At 48.2% G+C, this 27088-nt stretch overlaps 1 protein-coding gene across 3 annotated transcripts in view; it reads left to right on the top strand.

The window, feature by feature from the left end:
* The window catches only part of ADISSP (adipose secreted signaling protein), a 148094-nt gene that overhangs the window by 83060 nt on the left and 37946 nt on the right, over positions 1-27088 (top strand). For all 3 annotated transcript variants that reach the window (XM_073343070.2, XM_073343069.2, XM_073343068.2), the window contains one exon: positions 12368-12506. In XM_073343070.2, the coding sequence (XP_073199171.1) occupies positions 12368-12506 (139 nt within the window). The remainder of the gene's footprint in view (positions 1-12367; positions 12507-27088) is intronic.

Below are 27088 nucleotides of genomic sequence, written 5' to 3'. Positions count from 1 at the left end.
AAAAACCCCCTGCATTCAAAAATAAAACAATGTAAAACTTTAGAGCCTACAAGTCCAATCAGTCCTACTTCTTGTTCAGCCTGTTGCTCAGACAAACAAGTTTGTTTACATTTGCAGGAGATAATGCCACCTGCTTCTTGTTTACAATGTCACTTGAAAGTGAAAACAGGTGTTCTCATGACATTGTTGTAGCCAGCGTCTCAAGATATTTAGACTCCAGATGCGCTAAAGATTCATATGTCCCTTCATGCTTCAACCACCATTCTAGGAGAGATGCATCCATGCTGATGACGGGTTCTGCTCAATAACAATCCAAAGCAGTGCGGACTGACGCATGTTCATTTTCATCATCTGAGTCAGATGCCACCAGCAGAAGGTTGATTTTCTTTTCTGGTGGTTCGGGTTCTGTAGTTTCCACATCAGAGTGTTGCTCTTTTAAGACTTCTGAAAGCATGCTCCACACCCCGTCCCTCTCAGTTTTTGGAAGGCACTTCAGACTCTTAAACCTTGGGTCGAGTGCTGTAGCTATCTTTAGAAATCTCACATTGGTACCTTCTTTGCATTTTGTCAAATTTGCAGTGAAAGTGTTCTTAAAACAAACAATATGTACTAGGTCATCATCTGACGATTATGCTTTTACATCAAATACATGGCAGAATGTGGGTAAAACAGAACAGGAGACATACAATCCTTCCCCAAGGAGTTCTGTCACAAATTTAATTAACACATTATTTTTTTAATGAGCATCGTCAGCATGGAAGCATGGCCTCTGGAACGATGGCTGAAGCACGAGGAGGCATATGAATCTTTGTAAAATATCTTGTGACGCCAGCTACAACAGTGTCATGGGAATGCTTGTTCTGACTTTTAATTTTTTTGAGTTACTAGCATGAGTTAACTGCGATTAACTGACCGTCCTAGTAATAAAGCGTCTTCCCAGAGTCCTGTGGAAGATACAGACCATCCATTTTCAGATGGATTTGCTGCAAGTTTGAATGAGAGTGGCTGGTTTTTTTTTTTTTTTTTTTAAAGCTGGGATTTGCTCAATTGTCCTCCCTCTTAACTTGACACAACTCCCACTTCCTGTGTCTTCAGAAGGCCTTTTGCTAATAGGATCCTGGACCGTAAACCCCTTTGGGGCGGGGGACGTTGAGTGGAATTAGTGCATAGTAGAATTCTTTGGGTAAACGGCACTATGGGCTCATTGGCAGGGATGGCGGTGATTTAATTCCTCCTTTTACCAGCCTCAGGAAAGATCCCAGCAGAGTTTGTACTCGGGGCAGGTCTGGGTTTTGGTGATGAATCTGGAGCCGGTCCCTGGTATGGGATGCTGCGTAGTTTATACACACGGGGGTAGGAGACATGCTTTTCCTAGCCTACAGTTCCTCCTCTCCTGTGCCGTCAGCTCCTCTCCTTTCATTGCAACCCCCTTCTCCTCCAACTCCCCAGGTCCCTGCTGTCCACGCTCCAGCATGCACCGGGCGCTTCTGGTGGCCTTCTCGTATCTCCTGAGTGCACGTGCATCGGCCCATCTCCCAAGAGCACTGGCTGCCAACTCACTTCAGGATCCAGTTCAAAACCCTTGCGGTTTATAAAGCTCTCCAGGCACTTGCTCTAGTTGACCTCCAGGACCCCTCTGCTCCCCTAGAAATGGCCTCCCTGACCTGCTATGTACCCTGGTCACCGCTGACCTGTGAGCCTGCACCCCTGCAGCTCCCGCCGTCCGGTGCAGCCCTGGAGCCTTTCCCTCTCACTTCAAATCTCCGCTGGAAGCAGCCGTTCTCTCCCTTGTCGATGCCTCCAGCTTTCTTTCCCTCTGCTGTTTGTTGTCGTGTTACTGTGACCTTCTCAGCCATCTTGGGACAGACGTACAAAGGGAGCTCTCTAAAACAGGGCTCTGATCCTGCGATGGGAACGGTTCACGTAGACCCCTACCTTTTCATTGCCACGGAGTTCACTACGGCTCTGCATGGGGACAGAGGGCTACTTATAATGTAAGTTCTTTGAGACGGGGACCTGTCTGTCTTTGTACAGAGCCTAGCAAAGCGCAGCCCTGGCTCCTAGGCACTACAAATGAGCATAACATCTGGGCAGATTCAATTGTCAGATCAGATTTATGGTTATAGTTTCTGCTTGGACCATTAGGAGGCCTCATGTTGTGAAAAGTGAGCGAGTGTCACTTGCACTTCACAAAAGGAAGAGACACTAGTGCCTAGTAGCACTGTTCTATCATTTAAAGAATCACAAGAGTGAAACGCATGCAAAGCTGCATGGAAACTATTTTAAAACACCGCCAAAGAGGCTCAAACTAAATGTATTTCTCCTCCCCATCCCCCTCCGGGGGAAGCCATCACAGCTAAACCGCAGAGTAAAAGAGGTTGTTAGAGGCAGACAGGCATCCTGTAAAAATTGGAAGTCAGATCATACTGAGGAAAACAGAAAGGAGCATAAACTCTGGCAAGTCAAGTGTAAAAGTGTAGTTAGGCAGCCCAAAAAAAGAACTGGAAGAGCAACTAGTAAATGAGACATATGTTCTTATGACACAAAAATTAAGAGCCAACATTTTTTAAGTACTTCAAAAGCAGGAAGCTTGCCAAATAGTCAGTGGGGCCACTGGGCAATCAAGGTGCTAAAGGAGCAATCAAGGAAGACAAGGCCATTGCAGAAAAACTAAATGAATTCTTTGCATTGGTTTTCATTGCAGAGGTTGTGAGGGAGGATCCCACACGTGAACCATTCTTTTTAGGTGACAGATCTGAGGAACTGTCCCAGATTGAGGTGTCACCAAGGAGGTTTGGAACAAATCAATAAATTTAATGGTAATATGTCACCAGGACTAGGTGGTATTCACCCAAGAGTTCTGAAGGAACTCAAATATGAAATTGCAGAATGACAATAGTAACTGTGGTTTGTAACCTATCATATAAATCAGCCTCTGTACCAGATGACTGAAGGATATCTCATTAAGAACTATTTTTAAAAAACGCTCCAGAGTGGATCCTGGTAATTACAGGCCGGTAAGCCTAACTTCAGTAGCAGGCAAATTGGCTGAAACTATAGTAAAGAACAGAGTTGTCAGACACACAGATGAACATAATTTGTTGGGGAAGAGCCAACACAGCTTTTGTAAAGGGAAATCATGCCTCACCAATCTACTAGAATTCTTTGAGGGGGTCAACAAACATGTGGACCTGGGGGATCAGTGGATATAGTGTACTTGGACTTTCAGAAAGCCTTTCACCAAAGTCAAAGTAAACTGTCATGGGATAAGAGGGAAGCTCCTCTCATGGATTCGTAACTGGTTAAAAGGTAGGAAACAAAAAGAGGAATAAGTGGTCAGTCTTCACAGCGGAGAGAGGTAAATAGAGGGGTCCCCATAGGATCTGCCCTAACAACTGCCAGACTGGGTCAGACCAACTGTCCATCTAGCCCAGTACCCTGTCTTCCGACAGAGGCCAATGCTAGGTGCCCCAGAGGGAATGAACAGAACAGGGAATCAAGTGATCCATCCCCTGTCGCCCGTTCCTAGCTTCTGGGACCAGTGTTGTTCAACATATTCATAAAGCCCTGAGTTGTCTCCACTTTGGCACTCCTCTTCTCTGTGGCCATCTGTTAGACTGCCAGCTCTTTCCACTGTCTCATTCTGTGGCTTGTACAATGCCAGATACATCATATATGATCTGGAAAAAGGGGTAAACAGTGAGGTGGCAAAATTTGCAGATGACACAAAATTACTCAAGATAGTTACGTCTAAAGCAGAGTGCGAAGAGCTACAAAAGAATCTCAGAAAACTGGGTGACTGGGCAACAAAACGGCAGATGAAATTCAGTGTTGATAACTGCAAAGTAATGCCCACAGAATGGTTTCCAAACGATAAATACAAAATGATGGCGTCTAAATTAGCTGTTACCACTCAGGAAAGAGACCTTGGAGTCATTGTGGATAGTTCTCTGAAAACATCCGCTCATTCTGCAGTGGTTGTCAAAAAACCGAACAGAATGTTAGGAACCATTGGGAAAGAGATGGATAGATAAGACAGAAAATATCATAATGCCCCTATATAAATCCCTGGTACACCCACACCATGAATACTGTGTGCAGTTTGGATAGACCTCTCATAAAAGATATATTGGAATTGGAAAAGGTATAGAGAAGGGCAACAAAAATTATCAGGGGTATGGAACAGCTTCGGTATGAGAAGAGATTATAAAGGCAGGGACTGTTCATCTTATAAAAGAGATGACTAAGGGGGGATATGATTGAGGTCTATAAAGTCATGACTGGTGTGGAGAAACTGAATAGGGAAGTGTTATTTACCCCTTCACATAACACAAGAATCCGGGGTCACCTGTTGAAATTAATAGGCTGCATGTTTAAAACAAAGATAAGGCACGACTTCTTCACACGGTGCACAGTCAACCTGTGGAACTCATTGCTAGGGGATGCTGTGAAGGCCAAAAGTATAACTGGGTTAAAAAAAGAATTAGATAAGTCCCTGGAGGATGGATCCATCAATGGCTATTAGCCAAGATGGTCAGGGATGCAACCCCATGCTCTGGGTGTCTTTGCCTGCCAGAAGCTGGGACCGGATGACAGGGGGACCACTTGCTAATTGCCCTGTTCTGTTCATTTCCTCTGAAGCATCTGCACTGGCCACTGCTGGAACACAGGACTCTGAGCTCATGGACCCTTGGTCTGACCCAGTGTGGCTGGTTTTATGTTTGTTAACCCTCCCTGCCCATTGTGTTAGAAATGGGAAAAGAGCCTGCAGTTCCTGTGCTTGTTAGGGTGGGAATCAAGGAATGTGAAATCTCAGTGACTGACTGAGAATTGTTTATTTCCACTTGTCTTTCTAACCTTTATTTTTTTCTCCTTGGAAACATTGTACTAAATCCCTGCTTCCACAGAGCGGATTAGCTTCTAGACAATGCTGTAAAAAGAAAAGGAGGACTTGTGGCACCTTAGAGACTAACCAATTTATTAGAGCATAAGCTTTCGTGAGCTACAGCTCACTTCTTCAGATGCATATCGTGGAAACTGCAGCAGGCTTTATATATACACAGAGAATATGAAACAATACCTATTCCCACCCCACTGTCCTGCTGGTAATAGCTTATCTAAAGTGATTTCCAGCACAAATCCAGGTTTTCTCACCCTCCACCCCCCCACACAAATTCACTCTCCTGCTGGTGATAGCCCATCCAAAGTGATAACTCTTTACACAATAAGAAAAGGAGGACTTGTGGCACCTTAGAGACTAACCAATTTATTTGAGCATGAGCTTTCGTGAGCTACAGCTGTAGCTCACGAAAGCTCATGCTCAAATAAATTGGTTAGTCTCTAAGGTGCCACAAGTACTCCTTTTCTTTTTGCGAATACAGACTAACACGGCTGTTCCTCTGAAACCTGTCTTTACACAATGTGCATGACAATTAAGCTGGGCTATTTCCTGCATAAATCCAGGTTCTCACATCCCCCCCACCCCCATACACACACAAACTCACTCTCCTGCTGGTAATAGCTCATCCAAACTGACCACTCTTCAAGTTAAAATCCAAGTTAAACCAGAACATCTGGGGGGGGGGGGTAGGAAAAAACAAGAGGAAACAGGCTACCTTGCATAATGACTTAGCCACTCCAAGTCTCTATTTAAGCCTAAATTAATAGTATCCAATTTGCAAATGAATTCCAATTCAGCAGTTTCTCGCTGGAGTCTGGATTTGAAGTTTTTTTGTTTTAAGATAGCGACCTTCATGTCTGTGATTGCGTGACCAGAGAGATTGAAGTGTTCTCCGACTGGTTTATGAATGTTATAATTCTTGACATCTGATTTGTGTCCATTTATTCTTTTACGTAGAGACTGTCCAGTTTGACCAATGTACATGGCAGAGGGGCATTGCTGGCACATGATGGCATATATCACATTGGTGGATGTGCAGGTGAACGAGCCTCTGATAGTGTGGCTGATGTTATTAGGCCCTGTGATGGTGTCCCCTGAATAGATATGTGGGCACATCGTCTACAGCCAAGCTCTGCGATACAACCGCATTTGCTCCAACCCCTCAGACAGAGACAAACACCTACAAGATCTCTGTCAAGCTTTCTTACAACTACAATACCCACCTGCAGAAGTAAAGAAACAGATTGATAGAGCCAGAAGAGTTCCCAGAAGTTACCTACTACAGGACAGGCCTAACAAAGAAAATAACAGAACGCCACTAGCCGTCACCTTCAGCCCCCAACTAAAACCCCTCCAACGCATTATTAAGGATCTACAACCTATCCTAAAGGATGACCCAACACTCTCACAAATCTTGGGAGACAGGCCAGTCCTTGCCTACAGACAGCCCCGCAACCTGAAGCAAATACTCACCAACAACCACATACCACACAACAGAACCACTAACCCAGGAACTTATCCTTGCAACAAAGCCCGTTGCCAACTGTGCCCACATATCTATTCAGGGGACACCATCACAGGGCCTAATAACATCAGCCACACTATCAGAGGCTCGTTCACCTGCACATCCACCAATGTGATATATGCCATCATGTGCCAGCAATGCCCCTCTGCCATGTACATTGGTCAAACTGGACAGTCTCTACGTAAAAGAATAAATGGACACAAATCAGATGTCAAGAATTATAACATTCATAAACCAGTCGGAGAACACTTCAATCTCTCTGGTCACGCAATCACAGACATGAAGGTCGCTATCTTAAAACAAAAAAACTTCAAATCCAGACTCCAGCGAGAAACTGCTGAATTGGAATTCATTTGCAAATTGGATACTATTAATTTAGGCTTAAATAGAGACTTGGAGTGGCTAAGTCATTATGCAAGGTAGCCTGTTTCCTCTTGTTTTTTCCTACCCCCCCCCCCCCCCAGATGTTCTGGTTTAACTTGGATTTTAACTTGAAGAGTGGTCAGTTTGGATGAGCTATTACCAGCAGGAGAGTGAGTTTGTGTGTGTATGGGGGTGGGGGGGATGTGAGAACCTGGATTTATGCAGGAAATAGCCCAGCTTAATTGTCATGCACATTGTGTAAAGACAGGTTTCAGAGTAACAGCCGTGTTAGTCTGTATTCGCAAAAAGAAAAGGAGGACTTGTGGCACCTTAGAGACTAACCAATTTATTAGAGCATAAGCTTTCGTGAGCTACAGCTCACTTCTTCAGATGTATATCGTGGAAACTGCTATAAAGCCTGCTGCAGTTTCCACGATATGCATCTGAAGAAGTGAGCTGTAGCTCACGAAAGCTTATGCTCTAATAAATTGGTTAGTCTCTAAGGTGCCACAAGTCCTCCTTTTCTTATTGTGTAAAGAGTTATCACTTTGGATGGGCTATCACCAGCAGGAGAGTGAATTTGTGTGGGGGGGTGGAGGGTGAGAAAACCTGGATTTGTGCTGGAAATCACTTTAGATAAGCTATTACCAGCAGGACAGTGGGGTGGGAATAGGTATTGTTTCATATTCTCTGTGTATATATAAAGCCTGCTGCAGTTTCCATGATATGCATCTGAAGAAGTGAGCTGTAGCTCACGAAAGCTTATGCTCTAATAAATTGGTTAGTCTCTAAGGTGCCACAAGTCCTCCTTTTCTTTTTGCGAATACAGACTAACACGGCTGTTACTCTGAAACCAGACAATGCTGTGTTTGCACCTCAGGAAAGAGAGTGCCAAACATTTCATATCGGCTGCAATCTGCTGCTTTCTATGTTAGATGCAGTCACACTTAAAGGACCTGACCCTCAGGCGGTGTAAATCAGTGTGGCTCCGTTGAAGTCCATTGATTTACGCTACCTGATGATCTGGCCCAAAGTTCTCTGGCATTTTCTAGTCCAAAAGAGAACTCAGCTGGATTCCTATAGTGTGGAAAAGCGGCGTAAAGGAAAAAGAAGATGATTTCATATGTAGCTTTCAAACCCAGCTGCTCAGGCTGGGGTCAGAATGACTTCACGCTACATTTATAATTTATTCCCCTGTTGCAAAGTGGATAATAAGTTATTGGAGAAGGCTTTGGGCTCATGCTACAGGGCAAAGAATAGCAGTGTAGATGTTCCCACTTCGGCTAGCCCCCGGGCTCTGAGACCTGCTGAGGGGGGTGGGTCTCAAAGCGCTGGGCCCGATCCCTGTCTTCATTGACATTATTGGACAATCACTCACTGTCGTTAGTGGCATGGGCATGGGCTCACTGGGAATAGGATTATCGCTGCCTTGGTCCTAATGGAAAAGCAAACTAGTTAAATGCTTTTTTGTGTGTTGGTTTTTAATTAGAGCAACAGGAATGTGTATATTGAAATATCAGACGAATGTGTTGATTCAACACTGTTGATGCTGTCAACTTAACCACATGGAGCAGAGAGGACTGATAGGCCTTTTAGACACCTGAACTCATTGGGGACTATGCTGCACTTCTCTCTGTGGGGCTAGGGCCCAGGAAATAGACTTCACCCTGTGTGACTTTGGGCTGGTCTCTTAGTGCAGGTCTATGCTTAAAACATCTGCCAGTCTAGTAACAGCAATCATAACTCCATGCACGGGAGAATATAAGGGGGTTGCCTGTAACAGTAGGGGGCTGGAGATCCTTTCCATATGTTCTCAATGTCAGTTACAGGTGTGATAGTTACATATATTTATTTCTTATGACATTACCATACTGGTGAAAGCCCTACTGTAAACGCAGTTATGCTGGCACGAAGGTGCTTTTACCAATGTAGCTTATTTCAGCAGCATGAGATTCACTGGCAAAAGTGCTCTTCTGCTGGTGTGCACTGCAGCTCCGCTTGCAGGGTTTGCTGGCATAGCCACAACATTTTTCTAGTGTAGACAAGGCCTTCGTCTCTGCACCTCAGCTCCCCATCTCTGTAAAAGGGATAAGAATCCTTCCTTTGTCCGCTTTGTCTGTTTAGGTGGTAAGATCTTTGGGGCAGGGACTGTCTCTTGCTGTATGTGTGTAGCACCGTGGGGTCCTATCTCGGTTGGGGCCTTGAGGTTCTGATGTACTGTTAATGTCTTTGTAATCTATTTCACTTTAAGGCTTTCAGGGCTGAAAAGTTGGGGTTGGAAAACTTCAGGGGCAGCATGGTCTGGTGATTGGGGCCTGGGACTGAGACCAAGGCCCTGGTTTCTATTCCTGGCTCTGCTGTGGATTGGCTGGGAGAAATTGCTTATCTGCTCCATGCCTCGGTTTCCGCATCTGAAAAACAAGGGTACAGATCAAGTATCAGGGGGTAACTGTGTTAGTCTGTATCCACAAAAACAACAAGGAGTCCGGTGGCACCTTAATGACTAACAGATTTATTTGGGCATAAGCTTTCGTGGGTAAAAAACACTTCTTCAGATGCACTATATTTGCCTTTTTCCAGTCGTCTGGGACTTCCCCCGATTGCCATAAGTTTTCAAAGATAATGGCCTGTGGCTCTGCAGTCACATCCGCCAACTCCCTCAGCACCCTCGGATGCAGTGCATCCGTCCCCATGGACTTGTGAACGTCCAGCTTTTCCAAATAGTCCCTAACCTGTTCTTTCACCACTGAGGGCTGCTCACCTCCTCCCCATACTGTGTTGCCCAGTGCAGCAGTCTGGGAGCTGACCTTGTCTGTGAAGACTGAGGCAAAAAAAGCATTGAGTATTTCAGCTTTTTCCACATCCTGTCACTAGGTTGCCTCCCCCATTCAGTAAGGGGCCCGCGCTTTCCCTGACCACCTTCTTGTTGCTAACATACCTGTAGAAATCCTTCTTGTTCCCCTTCACATCCCCTGCTAGCTGTAACTCTAGTTTTGCCTTGGCCTTCCTGATTACACCCCTGCGTGCTCGAGCAATACCTTTATACTCCTCCCTGGTCATAAAAAAGATGGAGAAAAGTTGTTCTCTTTTGCCACAGATGGCAGAACGAGAGGCAATGGGTTCAAACTACAGCATAGCAGATTGACATTAAATCTCAGGACAAACTTCCCAACTGTAAGAGCAGTAGGACAATGGAACAGATGCCTACGGAAGTTGTGGAAGCTCCTTCACTGGAGGTTTTCAAAAGGAGGCTGGAGCCGTCTGTCTGGGATGGGTCAGGTACAACAAATCCTGCATCTTGGCAGGGGGTTTGATTAGATGACACTTGCGGTCCCTTCTAACCCTATGCTTCTATGTTTTTCCTTTTCTGTTATTTTCCTAAAGAAAGGTTGATTTTTTTCATTGGTTGGTAGCCATTAAAACATGTTGATTTGCAACTAAATGGAACCTTTACACTAAAATTGGTGTTTCCTTTTGCTAACCAGGAGGCGACACTATATGTATTGCTTATATAAGCAGTTATTTAGCTTGACTTACATTTATTCAGATTCTTAATTTTTAATATTTTATTCTGTTAGGAAATGGTGAGTGATGCCATTCTTATTTACTAGATGATTAATTTGATTGTGATTGGTTCAGGCTCTATTTGGATTGACATTCAAATTGAATTTAAAATGCACAAAAACAGCATTTAATTTTTTTAAATTAAATTACCTTAAATGAGTTGGTACCATAAGCAAAAAAAATGATCAAAACATGGTTTGCATTTAAAATAAATTGATTTATTAAACATAGGAAGTATTATCTGTAGGAGTAGTATATTGAATTGATTGTTTTCAGTTATGTCCTTCATGATTTTAGAACTAGTAGATCTCATCCTCTAACACCTTGTTTTTGGTTCATAGATTGGAAGGGGAAAACAAACTTTTCTGCTTTTTCAACTCCGAACTGGTTTCTTAACTTTGTAAGAACTAATCATTGAACTAAACTGGGTGAACAAGCTGAAGTGAAGAAAATATTTTTTCTGTACCCCCAGAAGAGACTCCTGCTTTCAAAAGCTTGTTTAGCACTTCAGCAAACTGTGGTTCTGGGTCTTGGCCAGTTACTTCCACCAGTTCAGTGGTTTGACTTTCTTAACACTTGGCAGCAAACGTACTGATGAATATTTTTTGTGTGTGTTTAAATTAAATGATAGCTTATTATAAGTTTAGGCGTTAACATAGCTTTTGAATTTCAAATTTAATTTTAAATACATTTATTTTTTTAAAAATTAACCAGTATTTCATTTAAATAAAAAACCCTATTTAAAAAAAATATTTTTTTTATTTAAGAAAGAACCAATTGATTTCTGTTCTTGGTTTTTTAACACCAAAAACAACCCAAAATTTACAGTTTAAAATAGAAAAATTTTTATTTTTGGTTGTGCAAATCCCAAAACACTTTGTGTTTTTTAGGGTTTTTTGGCAAAAACATGAAACTTTTTTTTGACCGGACCAGAATTTTTTTCATGAAAAATTCCATTTTATCAAACAAAAAAATCTTTTTGATCAGCTCTGCCCTCCTTCCCTGCTTTAGGTGCCATCACTGACTTAGGGTGCTTAGGGCAGAGGGGGTTGGATCAGGGCCTTGCTGCTGTGACTTGCCTAGTAGTGGAACCATGGTTTTCATGTCCTCCAGGTCTCCTGCACCTTGCTGTATCACACCCCTCCCCATTCCCTCTCCCAGCTGTGCCATGCAGCGCCCCCACCCCAGCCAGGGAACATCAGTAGAAGATTATCCTGATATCTGAAGAACGCACCCCAGCAGCAGATCAGCCTGGGGACTTTCTCTGCACCCCCAGTAGACTCTCTACCTGGTGAGCAGCAATGAGAGCTGCCTCTTCTTTGTGGCCCATCGGCAACGATCTGGGATACGAAAGAGAAGCACGTGCCCTATGCTCATTCTCTTTCTTTGGCCTCCAACCCAAGCCCCGAGCGACGCTTTGCCCTTGTACAGTGCCGTTCGTCAGACACCCTCAAAGCATTGCGCCCACATTTGTGAAGCCGTCCATCTCCAGTTTCCAGGTGGGGAAACCGAGGCATGGAGCAACAAAGGCCACACTGAGTTGGTGGAAGAATCGGGATGAAAACTCAGAGCTTCTGGCTCCCCAGGTCCTCCTTCTAACCATTTATTTCGGGTGGTGTCATGGTTAAGGCACTGGACTGGGTGTATGCAGATCTGACTTCTATTTCCTACTGTGCTCCGTGAGACTGTGTGCTTCAGTTTCCCCTCTGTGTGATGGTAGTAATAATCCTTCCCTTCTCCTCTAGATTTATAAACTCTCCAGGGTTGGGACTGTCTCTCACTAGGTGTTTGTACAGTGCCTGGCGCAAGGAGGCCCTGATCTCAGTTGACTACGGTAACGCAAAGAACTGCAATGACCAGCCTGCCCCTCAAACTAGGTTTTGGTTCCTGTGGATTCGGTTCCTGTCTCGCTGGCACCTTGTTATTTTAATTCTGTGGTCGGTGTTGTTGCTGCAAAGTGTTCAGTGCGATGGCAAAGGTGACCCTGTAACCTGCGTGTCTTTCCCCCCTTCCAGGTAGGGTTTCTGAAGATACTGCACAAATACGAAATCACGTTTCTTCTGCCTCCCATTCAAAGGCTGGGGAAGGACGTCTGTGCCATTCCGCTTCCAAACCTTAACCTTAAAGTCATCAGCATCACACCAGTGGCTGAAGGTAAGACCTGCCCCTCCGGCGCCTGCCTACTGAAGTTCAGAAGGGCAAATGTGTTTACTTGAAGGTAGTTTTATTTGTATAGACCCTGTGATCCGCAGGTACCCTGAACTCCTTTCTTTCCTTAATGCCCCCCGCATTCCTGGTGACTGTTAGTTGCTCCTGATTGGGTGGGTATTGGGGTGCCAGTGGCGTGTATGTGTGGGGTGGAAGAGAAAAAAGCATCTGCCCTCCCTCTCCTTCACTGTGGCTTGGACTCTAGGTGAGGACTCTCGGTGTGGGCTGACTCGAGGGCTTGAGAGGAAGGGGGTGGGGCAGCACAATGACTTCGTAGAATGACGGGATATCAGCATGTGATGTGCCAGATGTAGGAAGGCATTAGGGGAGGGCACGCGCTCAGCCAGCCGGTGGACGATTTCATCCTCCCAGCTGGGCAGCAGCTTCTTCAGGTGGCCAGAGCCTAGCAGCAGCTACGGAAACCAGGACGAGTGGTAGAATTCCTTCGAAGGTGTTGACCAACATGTGGACAAGGGTGATCTACAGTACTTGGATTACAGAAAGCCTTTGCCTAGGTCCCTCACCAAAGGCTCTTAAGCAAAGTAAGCAGGCCTGGGAGAAGAGGGAAGGTTCTCTCATGGATCGGTAAGTGGTTGAAAGAAAACCAAAGGGTAGAAATAAATGGTCAGTTTTCAGAATGGAGGGAGGTAAATAGTGGTGTCCCCCAGGGGTCTGTTCTGGGACCAGTCCTATTCAACATATTCATAAACGATCTGGAAAAGGGGGTAAACAGTAAGGTGGCAAAATTTACAGATGATACAAAATTACTCAAGACCATTAAGTCCAAAGCTGATGGCAAAGAGTTACACAGGGATCTGGCAAAACTAGGTGACGGTGAAACAAAATGGCAGATTAAATTCAATGTTGATAAATGTAAAGTAATGCACACTGGAAAAAAAAGAAATCCCTACTATACATACAAAATGGTGGGGTCTAAATTAGCTGTTGCCACTCCAGAAAGAGACCTTGGAGTCATTGTGGAGTCATAGTTCTCTGGAAACATCTGCTCAAAGTTCAGCGGCAGTCAAAAAGGTGAACAGACTGTTGGCATCGTTGGGAAAGGGATAGGTAATAAGATAGAAAATATCATAATGCCTCGATATAAGTCCACGGTACTTACACCTTGAATACTGTGTGTAATTCTGGTCGCCCCATCACTTGAACTAAAGGAGTAACTCTATCAGCTGACAGAAACAGTCAGTAGTTATCCTCTATTGGACTAGCCACTAGAAGGGGACATGACACACTTGGTTAGTGTGTTATGCTTGTTTGGGGTTTATAGTATTTGAGGAACACAATTGAATAAGAAAACACTACACAGGGTTATCTGTGTTCTTACCACGAAAGGAATACATTCTGTTTTCAAGATTTTTGGGCCAGTTCTGATCTTGGGGGCCCAGGTGTAACTTTGGAGCAAGTCCCAATGTGGGCAGATTTACACCGAGATCAGAATCTGACCCTCTTCACCCTCCTGTCCCTTTTGTTGTTTTGAACTAAAAATACTTTTAATGTAGTGAGAGAAGATATTTGGAACTCACTGTAGCCCGATAACTAGATGTCACCCGTGTTCTGTATCATTAGCAGTTGAAACCCATTGTGTTGAACCTATGCAAGTATCTGCCATTGTGGGTTGACGCACATTGTCTCTTTGAAGTGAAGCCTGATTCTAGCATTAATTTGTTCCCAACTGCAACAAAAATTCTGGAGGGTTGGGCCATATGCACAAGACAAACACAATCTTTTGTGGGTGTCCTTCGTAAGTATCAAGTTCTTCCAAACAATGACAGCATGTTGCTCTCTGCACTGAGTCACGGTAAGCAGTAGGCGCTCCTCCCTGTGTGCTGACTTATTGCACGCTGCCCACACATCAACGTGCAATAATAGTGAGTGTCCTTGAGTCTCTTGTGTCAGTCACCTGATGTGGGAGTGTGTTTCTGCCTGTAGAAAAGGCATTTCTCCTCCAATTCCATTGCTGATTTTAACCTTCTAATCTCATTCCACAAGTGGTGATCAGGAAACTCATTCTGTTGGTGCCTGTGAGACTTTACGCACCGCTTTGTCTTTGCCACTGCAAATCAGGAGGAGGCTGAAAACTATGGTGACTATTATTAATTAGTCTGTATTCCGTTAGCCCCTAGAGGCTGCAGTCAGGGGCCCCAGCTGCACAGCCATGGAGGGAAAGGACAACTCTTGCACCAAAGAGCTCAGTCTTGCATTATGACTACCTGCAGCAGGGGGATGATACAAAGAGAGGGTGGAAGACAAGACAACAGTTCAACAAACTGCACAGTAACCAGTAACCACAGCTCATGGCCTGCATAGTGTGGCCATTTGGCGGGGTTTGTTCCTCAGCATGGCAGAGGTGAATCTTAAGGAGGGATTTTTGCAGGGAGGATAAGGTGGTGGTTTTACGGATTTCTTTTTTGGGAGGGAGGGAGGGAGAGAGCTTACCCCCTACATAAGGGATATTCTGGGAGGAACTGGGCAGGTGTTTGAGGAAGAAGCTGATTTGTAGGAACCTGGAAACAGGTCTGCTCCAGTCTGGCAAAGGTCCATCTAGCCCAGTATCTCGGACAGCGACCAGCACCAGATGCTGCCGAGGTGGGTGCAAGAACCCAGCAGCAGCAGCTGTGGGATAATCGGCCTCTTGCGTTAGGTCTCATCCTGATCTCTAATAGCCATGTTGGCTTAATCCTGAAGCGGATGCATGGTGGGTGCCAAAGACTGCCAGCTCTGGCGGAGCGAAGTGGTGCTAGATTTCATACACTTTCCAATGCAGAACGCTGCTTTCTGTCTCTAGAAAGCAAACCCAGTGCCAATTGGTGCCAGTCAAACAATCTGCTTTAGCTAGCCATAGAATAGTCCTGCATGTGGCACTGAATATCCCTCCGTCTCCCTCCGAATGTCACCGGGACAGACAATCAATCTAGGGGTTAAAGAGGGAAGGGGTTATCTCCTTGGATGTGTGGCTGCCTGCCTGAAACCTCCACCTCTGCCGGGCCCTGCTGCTGGGTTACTGCAGCGTTTGGGGCTCCCCTGGCAGCGTTTCTCTTCTCTGCACCGATGTGATGGGATATGTGACAGTGGCTGGACTGTTTCCAAACAGATCTTGTTTTCCTCCCACGTGTGTATAAATGTCCAGTAAGTACAAGATCTCATTTCAGCTAGTGCATTTAGCTGCTGGGTTTTTTAACCACAGACGCCTTGCCTTCTGGAAATTTACTAAGGGACAGGATGTGAGTTTGGGCACAGATCTGGAGCAAAGGGTGGGGTGTAAATTGCACTGCCCAAGGAGGCAGGGTGGCTCACTGACACCCCTCTGCATTGTTCCATCCCTGCTTGTAAGTAGATGGGTAGTTATTTGCTCCTGTCCTATACCAGCAGTAAATTAGTAACCCCGCATTCACTCCCCTGATTGGCTCAGCCACTTTGGCCAGTGAGTGAGAGCTCCTGTCTCCTCCTGGCCCATCTGCTTTAGGAAGTGAGTAAATACTTACTCTTCCATGCCTGGACCCAAGAGCCAGGTCTCCCATAAAGGATATGGGGGCGGGGTGTTCTTTCTCCCTCTACCTCCCTTGCATGGGTACAATGTCCAAGACACAATCTAACCCTGAGCTGTTTGCCGCTTGCATCCTGCAGCAATGAGTTCCGTAGCTTGTTAATGGCATCTGCACAGTTCTGGGAATAAGATTTGTTAGTGGAGTAATAACTGGTTATCTCTGTTGTGGTGATGCTGAAAGCTCCCCTGTCAGGACTAGGGCCCCCTTGGGCAGGGTGCTGGGCATGCACATGACAAGACACAATCCCTGCTCCAGGGAATTTAGTTTCCAGTTTCTAGATTCTTTCTGCTTCTGCAGCTGCAGAGTGAACTGGGACATGGTCATTAACCCTGGCTATAACATCTTTCATTTGGGGTGATTGTCCTGGATTTTAATTAGCTGCAGAAAGAATCCCGGTGTTTCCACTGGATTCTAACAATGTAAAAAGCAGGTCACAGTTTGTGCCATGGCTACTTTACAGCAGTCTCCTCAGTAATGGATGCCCCCGGGATGGGAGATGGATTGGGAAGGGGACTGTAAACAGAAGGTACAAGGAGGTTTGACTATTTATTTTGCAGTGAAATCTCTCTCTTCTGTTCTGGACTTTGACCGTGTTTTGGGCCCTGCTGCATGTGCTGGGAGCTGATAAGACTGGACTGGAATGCCTGCAACCCAGCACTCCCACCCCTAAAACTTTCTGGGGCTGATATAGATGGCATTAATTTCTAGTTTCCCAAAGTGATTTTAAATTCCTGGTGAGTCATCCCTTCTCTGCCTTTCTTAGCTGTGACAGTCCAAATTCATCCCCAGTAAGGTAACAATCGGCAGCTCAAACCTTTGCCTCAGGCTAAGCTGCCTCCCAGGGTTCCTCCCTTCTCAGTGCTCAGCCCACACCCTCAATCTGCTCTCCCCAGAGAGCCTCTCCCATCTGCTTCTGAGCCACTTAACCCTTTCCTAGCAGATTCCACAGCAGCTAATTGTGTGGGAGGAACCTTGCCAGTCCATTACACGGACCCGTCAGATTTTGTGGGGTCATCTTGTGTGGGTTCTGCATTTGGGGTGCACTGCTTGAATGATCGGGGTTGGTCGTGGAGCTGTCCAGTCCTGCCCCTCCCTAGAGGTGAAGTTCAGGGCTCCATCCACACCATGCAGAAGCTTGGTCGCGTGCTCTCTGGCTCTATGTATGTGTGTGTGTGTGTGTACGTGCCACACTGTAGCAATTGCTGGCAAGGGGACCTGTTGTGCCAATGACCTTTTCACACTCCCCAGGCAGATGGAGGGGAGACCGTGCAATAACACAGCCCCCTCCCTCGCCCTGTGCTACCCCTTTAACAACTGGGGGAGGAGGCTGAGCTCCCTTCCCCATGCAGCAGCTGTGCACCCGCTGAGCAGGGGAGACCTGGCCTGGGTCCATGGAGAGGGTGGGAGGTCACTTGCATCTGTTCTCGGCTCCATTCTGGCCATCTGTGTGATCTGTCCATGAAAGCACGCCCGTGAGGTTGGCCTGATCGTCCCCTGGACTGGGGACTCCAGCTGGGACATTCTGCTGCCCCCCTGTTCTGCTTTGGTGTGTCCTTTCCTGCCCCACCTCTTGTCCCAACCTCTTCTCACCTGCACTTGTTTCTGGCTGAATGACTCTGAGAGACAGAGCCGAATTCCGCCCCACTCTGGCAGCTTTGTGGGCAGGTTCTCTGACACACCAAAGCATTTCAACACTCAGAGCTGGAAGAGACTGTCCTAGGATCATCCAATTCATCTCCCTGCCTGTACTGGATAGTTTCCTACCCATGTACTTCCAGATACTTGCATGGGATCCTACTAATTCTTTGAACCGATAGCCCTTCTGTATCATGGATCTCAAAGCACTTGACCAAGTACTCCGGGGTGTAGCATTCCTCACCATAGCATTTCTGTGCCAGAGGTTAGACGCACCAGGTGAGCCCATCTGGTGATCCGCGTACATGTTTTTCCTTTATCCCCACAGTGCAGGAGTCAAGTAATGGCGTAGGGAATGGCATGTCTAGTTGGCAGCCGGTATCAAGTGGAGTGCCCCAAGGGTCGGTCCTGGGTCCGGTTTTGTTCAATATCTTCATAAATGATCTGGAGGATGGTGTGGATTGCACTCTCAGCAAATTTGCGGATGATACTAAACTGGGAGGAGTGGTAGAAACGCTGGAGGGGAGGGATAGGATACAGAAGGACCTAGACAAATTGGAGGATTGGGCCAAAAGAAATCTGATGAGGTTCAATAAGGATAAGTGCAGGGTCCTGCACTTAGGACGGAAGAACCCAATGCACAGCTACAGACTAGGGACCGAATGGCTAGGCAGCAGTTCTGCGGAAAAGGACCTAGGGGTGACAGTGGACGAGAAGCTGGATAGGAGTCAGCAGTGTGCCCTTGTTGCCAAGAAGGCCAATGGCATTTTGGGATGTATAAGTAGGGGCATAACGAGCAGATCGAGGGACGTGATCGTTCCCCTCTCTTCGACATTGGTGAGGCCTCATCTGGAGTACTGTGTCCAGTTTTGGACCCCACACTACAAGAAGGATGTGGATAAATTGGAGAGAGTCCAGCGAAGGGCAACAAAAATGATTAGGGGTCTGGAACACATGAGTTATGAGGAGAGGCTGAGGGAGCTGGGATTGTTTAGCCTGCAGAAGAGAAGAATGAGGGGGGATTTGATAGCTGCTTTCAACTACCTGAGAGGGGGTTCCAAAGAGGATGGCTCTAGACTGTTCTCAATGGTAGCAGATGACAGAACGAGGAGTAATGGTCTCAAGTTGCAGTGGGGGAGGTTTAGATTGGATATTAGGAAAAACTTTTTCACTAAGAGGGTGGTGAAACACTGGAATGCGTTACCTAGGGAGGTGGTAGAATCTCCTTCCTTAGAGGTTTTTAAGGTCAGGCTTGACAAAGCCCTGGCTGGGATGATTTAACTGGGAATTGGTCCTGCTTCAAGCAGGGGGTTGGACTAGATGACCTTCTGGGGTCCCTTCCAACCCTGATATTCTATGATTCTATGTGTCTCTTAGCTGGTAAATCTCCAATTCAGATCCAGTCAGCAGGGACTGGGGGTTATTCCCTGGCTCACTTAGTTTGTGTGAAATGAGTTGGTGGGGTCACAAATTGCTTATAAATTCACTGCCAGTGCCACCCAGTGTTGGGGCAGGAGGCACCCCTCAAGGAGAGAGGCGGAGGGGTTTTTGGTGCTGTGGCTGCTGTGGGGGGCATCGTTCATTGACCTGCCCCAATGGCATAGCCAGAGAAGTGAGAGCAGAAATCAGAAAGCAAATGTTAGTGGGTCAAAGCGACAGAGGTGAGAAAAACAGTGTCTGCTCCGGCTCTGACCCACTTCACCACCAGGACTGCTGCACCGGGCTTCGTTGGGCTTTCCCCTTGATGCATTTCCCCTTGATGCATGCTGAGTAGGACATCTGGGGCCAGATTGGGGCAATGGGCTCTGCTGGAAACTGCCTTTTACCGTGTCCTCAGCGATTTCAATACGGGAGCACACTGAAACCACCTGCAGTCAAAGCCCGTGATGGCCAATTGTCCAGGGGTAGTCACTCAAATTAGCACCATAGGCTCCTCTGGACTTTCTCATCAGCCATTTCTTTCCCAGCTCGGTGCTCACTTGTGGGGCTGATCTTCTGGGACACTTGGCTGCTCAGACTGAGGTGACAGGACCATAAAAGCCCCTGACTAGCTGAGCATCCTGTTGGAGTCTGCGTGGTATCATGAGGGCCCTAGAGCAATGCACGGAGTCAGATTCACAGAACAAGCTGTCGAGCTGGCTGGCCGAGGAGGGAGTTGGGCAGCATTCACCCTGAACCAAGATAGAAGCGCTTGCTGTGTGACCCCTTAATGAGGCTTCGTGGTCTGGGATCTAGGGTGGAAAAAACCCTGCTTGCCTGAGGTGGTTTTGTGTTTCTCAGCCAGGCTCCCCACTGCACTTTTGATTGCTTGTTATCTTGGAGGCCAGTTCCAACTGTCCCAGGTGGTGGGGTTTCCACCTTTTCCCTCTGGGAGAACCAGTCAGAGCTTCCCAGGTCTCGGCGCCTGCGAGACTTGACGGTTCATTAATTTTTTCCCCATTCTTAAATTCATCTCGTTTAAGATTATAGGTGCCTGAAATGCTGTGGAGCTCCATTGGGTAGAGCACTGGACTGGGAGACCTGGGTTCTGTTTCCAGCCCTGCCACAGACCGGCTGTGTGCTCTTGGGGGGTGGGGTGGTCTCTCTGTGCCTCAGTTTCCCCTCCCACCTTGTGCGTGTTTGGTCCATTCAGACTGTAAGCTCTTTGTGGCAGGGACTGTCTCGCATTATGTATCTGTGCAGCAGCTGGCACGCTGGGGCCCCGATCTGAGCTGGGGCCTCTGCAAAACAAATAAGGAAAGGGCTGCCTCAAACCTAACTCTAGCGTTGCTCCCTTGATGATGTAACCTACCCAAGGAGATTAGCACCAGGAAGGAGCCGAGTGTAATTTTATCCAGGTGGCATATCCTGTGGGTCCATGATACCTTTTGAATGCTACATCACCCTACAGCATTTGACATTTGTTCTTGGGACGCTGCTCTGAAGGGCAGCCCAGCTTGTGACTCTCACGTGGAAACATGGTATCTGTCAGAGCCATCACCTCTCCTCTGGCCTGTGACACCCTTGCAAAGAAGTCATCTGTGGGATCTCAATAGCAGGGCTGCAGGCTGCCCCCATGCCAAGCCCTCAGCATAATTCAGCTGCTTCTGGGAGCGGCAAGCCAGATGGAGCTGGCCCAAGTTCTGCCTTGGCAGGGAGATCTGTGACCCCAGAGCGAGGCTCTGAGACTGCTGGGACTCTAATTAAAGCAGCTGCATTTCGCTAGGGATTCCTCCTAGTCCCAGAACACTTGGTTTCTTGTAAATGGATCAGAAGCCCTTTGAATGTTTCCTTGCAGCTCCCATTGATCCAACAGACTGGCCTGGTACAGATGCTGTCCTCTGACCTGGATGCACCGGCACCCTCGCCGCCCTTTATCAGATGGATATGGGCTGTGAGCCAGGACCACCTGCTGGTCACATGCGCCCCACAAGATTTTCCATCCTCCGCTAGGCTGTTCCACAAGACACTGCCTGTTAGCAGCCCTGACCTTTTGAGATGGCCAAGTGGCTTCCCAAAGAGTCCGTTCAGTGGATGCACTGGGTGCCGGCATGCTTCTGGTGGGACATGATTGATACCCTACTGGGGAGGTTAACTCCAAGTTGTGTCCCCATCCTGCCTTTCAGTGGGAGCTGTGTGTCTATCCCCCACCTTGTGCACTGGAAAACTTTCCTCTCTGAGTGTCATGCCTAACCTATATATAGATATATATAAAGTAGCTCTTTGCCTGTTTGTAACATTGAGGCTCTGATTTAAAAAACAAGCCACTTTGTGGGAGCAAAGGAAAGTAGATTTCTGTTCTCTCCTCTCTCAAATCCATTGCTGGTTTTCCTAGTGTCGGAGGAAAAAGGAAAACATGCAGCTTAAATACTAAAATGTGATTTTTCTTTTTAAACAAATGTTTTGTACTCTATCGCTGTCCGTGGTCTGCAGCGGTAGAACACGTCAGGAGAAGCCAGTCACTTGCATGTTTGATGGCAAAGAGAACATCCAGCTGATATTGTGCAATCGCTGTAATACATTTGTTCCAACACCTCTCTATAGTGACAAGCAATGATATGCGCCACGCTCCACAGGGCATGCGAGGTTTACAGTTGTGGTTGGACCTCAGTCAAAGGTAAGTCTGTGCCATTGTGTGAGGTGCCTGAGCGCCAGAGATAACACAAAGAAATAAATTCCCAACTGTCCGCCGACACAGTGGGCTGCATCCATTGAACTTCTTATCATTCAGATCTGTTCTTTGCTTTCTCTGTCCCAGTCTGCTGAGGAAACTGTGCCCTTCCCCATCTTCTGTCCCGAAATCTGTGCACCTGGGGCCTGATCCAGCACCCTCAGACCCAAAGAATCCCATCGGCTTTGGTTGGGGCTCTCAGTTCCATTTGTAGATGTGCTGCTCAGTGAATGGAGTGGGGGAACCGTACAAACCCATGTGAAGAACTGTCCTGCAGAGTTAAGTTCTGTGCCTGTAAAATGAAATCCTCTTCCCCGACCAAGCCAGGACAGCCCTGCTCCCACCAGGGGAAGGATTTTACATTCACACATCTCCCCCCTGTGCTCTGCAGTGCCCATTGCAGTCCCAGGGTGCAGCGGCCTTGCGCCTCCATCCTGCTTTGCTCGCCCCCCACGCTCTGCCCGCTCGTGCTGTCGGCAGCAGCTGCCTCTCAGAGCAGATGGTGGAGCTCTTGGTAACTTGGCCTAGCAGGTGGGGCAGCTGGGAAGAGTTGCCCGTGCCCAGGGTTGCTTGTTATCTTCTGCGGTTTGAGGCTCAGGGGCACCCCTCCAGCTGGGATGAGGGCCCTCGGTGTGGCGACTTGCTCTCAAAGCGCAGCGGGAGCAGAGCCACCCCAGAGGGGCTCCGATGGCATTGGTCATTCCACTGGCAGCCCGCTCAGTCGCGAGTGGCCCCTCTCCTGCCTCTATCACTGGACACCATTGTCTGCGGATGGCCTGTGAGGGGAAAAAGCTGGGAGTGCTGGCTGGAGGGATCTGATGGGTTCCTGTCCTGTGGTTGTGCTGGAAGCGCAGAGGGACGAATCGCTGCCTCCCCACTCAAGTCTGTCGAGTCCCAGTCGGGAGGTGTGTTTGGAGTTGTGGACTCTTCTGTCTGTGGCTCAGAACTCTTTCCTGGTGCGAGGGCTGTGCGGGTTCCTCGGTCGGGTGGGCAGAGTGGAGTAGCCCAGCGCTGGGTGTGCCTGGAACTGCAGAGCGCTCCTGGGATGGTGCAAACTCTGGGCCTTCTACTTTGAGGCTAGGCTGATGTACAGGGAGTGATGGGAATGCTCCCTGCCACAACCCAGCCTTGGGCCCATGGTCCTGCTTGGCTGGTGGGAGTGGGGGAGGGTATTGGGTCTGTTAGTGTGGAGGTCCTTGCCTGCCCCCCTTTGGAAGTGGCTGTGTGCTCATCACTTGCAGGGGCAGAAGGGACCGTTCTGACCATCCAGTCCAACCTCCAGCATAGCACAGACCAGGGAACTTGGCCCAGGGACTCCTGCAGCCAGCCCATTGCATGCCTGGCCCTGACCACCTGGCTGACTTCCACCCAGTATCCAACCTGCCCCTTGGGTTCAGATTAGAGAGACACGGAGTGTCTGGCTGCCTCAGTTCCTTGAGCCTGGGCAGACCTGGGCATGGCACAGATGCCGCACTGGCCATTCTGGTAGATTGTCCTGGTGATGCATAAAGACTTGCCCCTCTGAAGGGGCACACACACAATCACACAATCCACAACACACAATCCACTCTCGCACCCAACCCCCAGGCCTTGTGGGAGCCATCCGGGGAGGGTACCATGGACAAAGGCATTGTCTGTGATGCCCAGAAGCTTAGGAAGTTCTGCTCAGCTCCATCCCATCCCCATAGAGAAGGAGGGCTCACAAAATGCCTGGAAACAAAACCCCAAACCACTTTTTGGGATGGTTGCTCCTTCTGTTTTAAACTCTCTGCAGTGATGCTCAGTGCACTCTGGTTTTATCACCTGCAAGCAGGGTTTAAGGAGCCCTTTTGTTTCAGAGGTCTGTCATGCAGCCACTGGTTTTCTAAGAGAATTTTAGATCAGCCATGGGGGGAAGGGGGATCATTAAAAAGCAGCCTGGGGCTTGCGTATGCTGCAGAGAGTGAGCAGCTGACCCCTGCAGGCACATACAGGCTGGAGGATTGGGTGTCTCTACAGTTAATTGGTAAATCGTATGGGTTTTGATAGGTCAGAGGGGTTTATACATCTAAAGGCAGTTTGTTCAGCTCAAAACTCTGCGGGGGTGTGCGCAGGCATAAATATGCGCATTTACTTTAGTTGATGTTGACTAGGTGGCCATGGGTCAGACTGAAACCTGCGAGGGGTCACGTCAGTCTTCTGTTGAGATCCGCAGAACTGGAAGTTAGTAAATTCCTTCCTCTCTTGCTTTGAATGAGCAGCATGAAGCCCTCCTGGAATTCCCATTCACAATCTGATTTGTTCACTCTAATAGCAGTGCTGTACCCCTGTAAAGCCCCTTTTGGTCCATCGATCTTGAAGGTGCTTACCAAGGTAGGTCATTGCGAGCTCCATTTTACAGATGGGGAAACTGAGGCATGGGCATTGGCTGGAAACGCAGCACTTCCATTCCCAGCTCTGACCCAGAACTCCAGCCTCTTGGCTCCCAGCCCGATGCCTTCTCCACTGGTGCACACAGCCAAGTTAACTTGGACTGTACAGGGTCACTTGCAGTAACACAGCCTTCAGCAGTAGCAGCGTGGGGTGGATGAGACATGGGCCGGAAGTTACCTCTGGCTGCTCTTCCTGGGCAGGTTCCTGCCCTGCCCTCACCAGTATTATCCGAGCGCCTTCCAGCCGTGCATTCGGCGATGGGGATCGTATCGATCCCGGGCGGTTTTTTCTCTCTCATCAGCTCCCCAGGGGACAGCTGTGTGTGCAGTGGAGAGGTTTGTCTCGAGAGGGTTTGTGGACCATGTTTACTGCACCTGTGTTGCGCTGTATCAATGTCAGAGGAGGCTGGAGAAGTGCACCCGGCCCTCGGCACAGAACAGGGAGGTTTGTGATGGTTTGTTGCCCCCGTGGGAGTTCACTCCCCAGGCTGGGATGGGACTAGGCAGGCTCCCACCAGCGCCACTGCGTTGGACCCAGTGTTCGTTCTCTTGGAGATGTATTTTCAATCTCGGTGCGGCCATTAAAGCCCCTCGGGTGTTTCAGTTGATCCGATGCCCTCGGGAACATTCCTCTCTTGCGGGGCGGTGGGCAGGACACAGCAGGAGATGGGATTTTACATTCTTCAGCTTGGGTACGGGAGCCTTGCTTTATTTTTGTGCTTCAAGCAGTAGAGGAGCCCAGGTTTGGCACTTGCCCAAAGTCTTATCCACACTCGCGGGGTCTGAGGCTCTTGGCTTGGTCAGCATCGGCCAGTCCGAGCTCATCAGAGTGACGGTCTCTCCTGGATCTGTCACCGTCTCCGGTGTGCGTCCTCCCTGAAGCTGTTAAGAATGAGCAGCTGGTGAGAGCAGCTGTCAGATGAAATGGAAAATGATGAGTCCTGCTTCTGAGGCGGCGGGTATGGTCGCTTTGGGCACACTCACCCCGTTCTCAGCCAGCTCCCTTGGCTTGTCATTGGTTCTGCCACCGGCTTCCTGGGTGACCTTGGGCAAGTCACTTAATCTCTGCTTTCATTCCCCAGCTGTAGCATGGGGACAATCGTCCTGCCCTGCCTCACCAGGGTGCTGTGAGGAGAAATACATTAAGGATTCTGAGGTGCTCAGATACTAGTGTAGTGTTGGTCAGATACATGCCTTGGACACATTCAGTTTATTTCACAATTCTTGCCTTTCTCTTCCCTTCCTCTCACCTGGCATTGGCTTTATCTCCATCCCGCCGCGTGTTCTGTGCACTGAGGCAAGACCCTTCTCCTCCACAGCATCTGCCCCTTGGAGGAAAAAACCTTCTTGTGTCTCAGATCTCATCTGAGCCTTTCTCCCATTTCCTTCGCAGCCCCTGAGCAATTCCTTATTGCACTCTGTCCCGCAGTGTGGAGAGTACATCATCTCTGGATCTTCATGAGTCTAGGAAATTAGGGCTCGGTTCTGCCCGCTGTTCAGAACACTGGTCCTGCTCCAGCAAAGCACTTAGGCACGTGCTTCCCTTGCAGCCAGTGGGACCCGCTCTTGTTCTCCTAGTCAAACGCCGTGCATAAGTGCTTTGCTGGAATGGGGCCAGGGCTCTGAACCCCTTGCAGGATCGAGTCTGTCAACAGTATTGAAACGCCAGGCCCTACAGTGGATTGAAGGCGAATTGGATCTAACCAGCAAGTTAGTAACTGGAACGGGTTCTGTGGAATCCGGTGAGTGGGGAGTTTAACGGGGCTTGGCTGTAATTTTACTGTCCACGAAGTGCAGCTTCTGCAGTAGAGCAGCTGAGCACAACAGACCTGAATTATCTTGAGAATCTGCCTCTTGGTTCTGGTGGGTGTGTCTAGACAGGAAGCTGTGTGTCTCTCTGGTTCTTGAACTGCTTGTTTGGAATCATTTCTCTAATGAACATTCCCTGCGCGCCTGGCTGATGGCAGGGTTATGTTGTACCTGGTTACAGCGAGGCTGCTTTCAGAGCTGACATTTGGGAAGGAAATCTGTATTCAACTCATTAATCCTTCAAGGTAGCGGGTTGTAGTCCCGGTAAGTAGAATTTCTGTCCTTCCGAGACATGGGACCTAACCCCTAAAGCTCTGTTTGTTGTTCTCCCCCACGTTTGCTAATTGTTAAAGAATTAATCAAGAGATTTGCTCTACCAGCCTATCTTTTGCTGTCGTAAGGGAGCATGCCAAGGGATGCAGAGCGGATCAGTAGCAGAGCCGGGAAGAGACACTAGGTTCTCAGACTCCCAGTCCAGTGCCCCATCCCCAGCCCACCCTGCACTGCAGGAGGACAGAGCCTATCTCTGCTTTTCAGTAAGCCCAGCCCTGTAGTGCATGGGGCCCAGATGGTAAGAACGGTGGAAGAGGAGGTGTTTGCTCTGAGAGGTGACCCTGTGCAAGTGAATGGGCAGGAAAAGGATGGGCCCGTATTGTCTGAGTTTCTTAAGCCACCATCCGGATGAGAAGTTGCCAAGGAGCCATTTAAATTGCTGATACTGGAGCACAGGGAGTCCCGGTGTGGGAACGAGTGGGTGAAGACTCCCCTTCTGCCACGCTCCGGCCGGCCCAGCCTGGTGCTCCCCAGTGATGTCTCCTGTCTGTGCGAACCGGGAGGGAGTGACCCCCAACTCTTCCCTGCGGTGCTTATCTCCTGCCTTGACCAGCTGGCAACAACACTAGGAGTAAGAGTGCGCCCGCTACCTAGGAGCTCTCGGTGCATCCCCAGGTTGCAGGGGGAAGC

This window comes from Lepidochelys kempii, chromosome 4 (genome assembly GCF_965140285.1).
Source record: "Lepidochelys kempii isolate rLepKem1 chromosome 4, rLepKem1.hap1, whole genome shotgun sequence".
In the NCBI taxonomy this organism is placed as follows: Eukaryota; Metazoa; Chordata; order Testudines; family Cheloniidae; genus Lepidochelys; species Lepidochelys kempii.
Note: the sequence above shows the minus strand (reverse complement) of the source record. Positions and strands in the feature narration are given on the sequence as shown.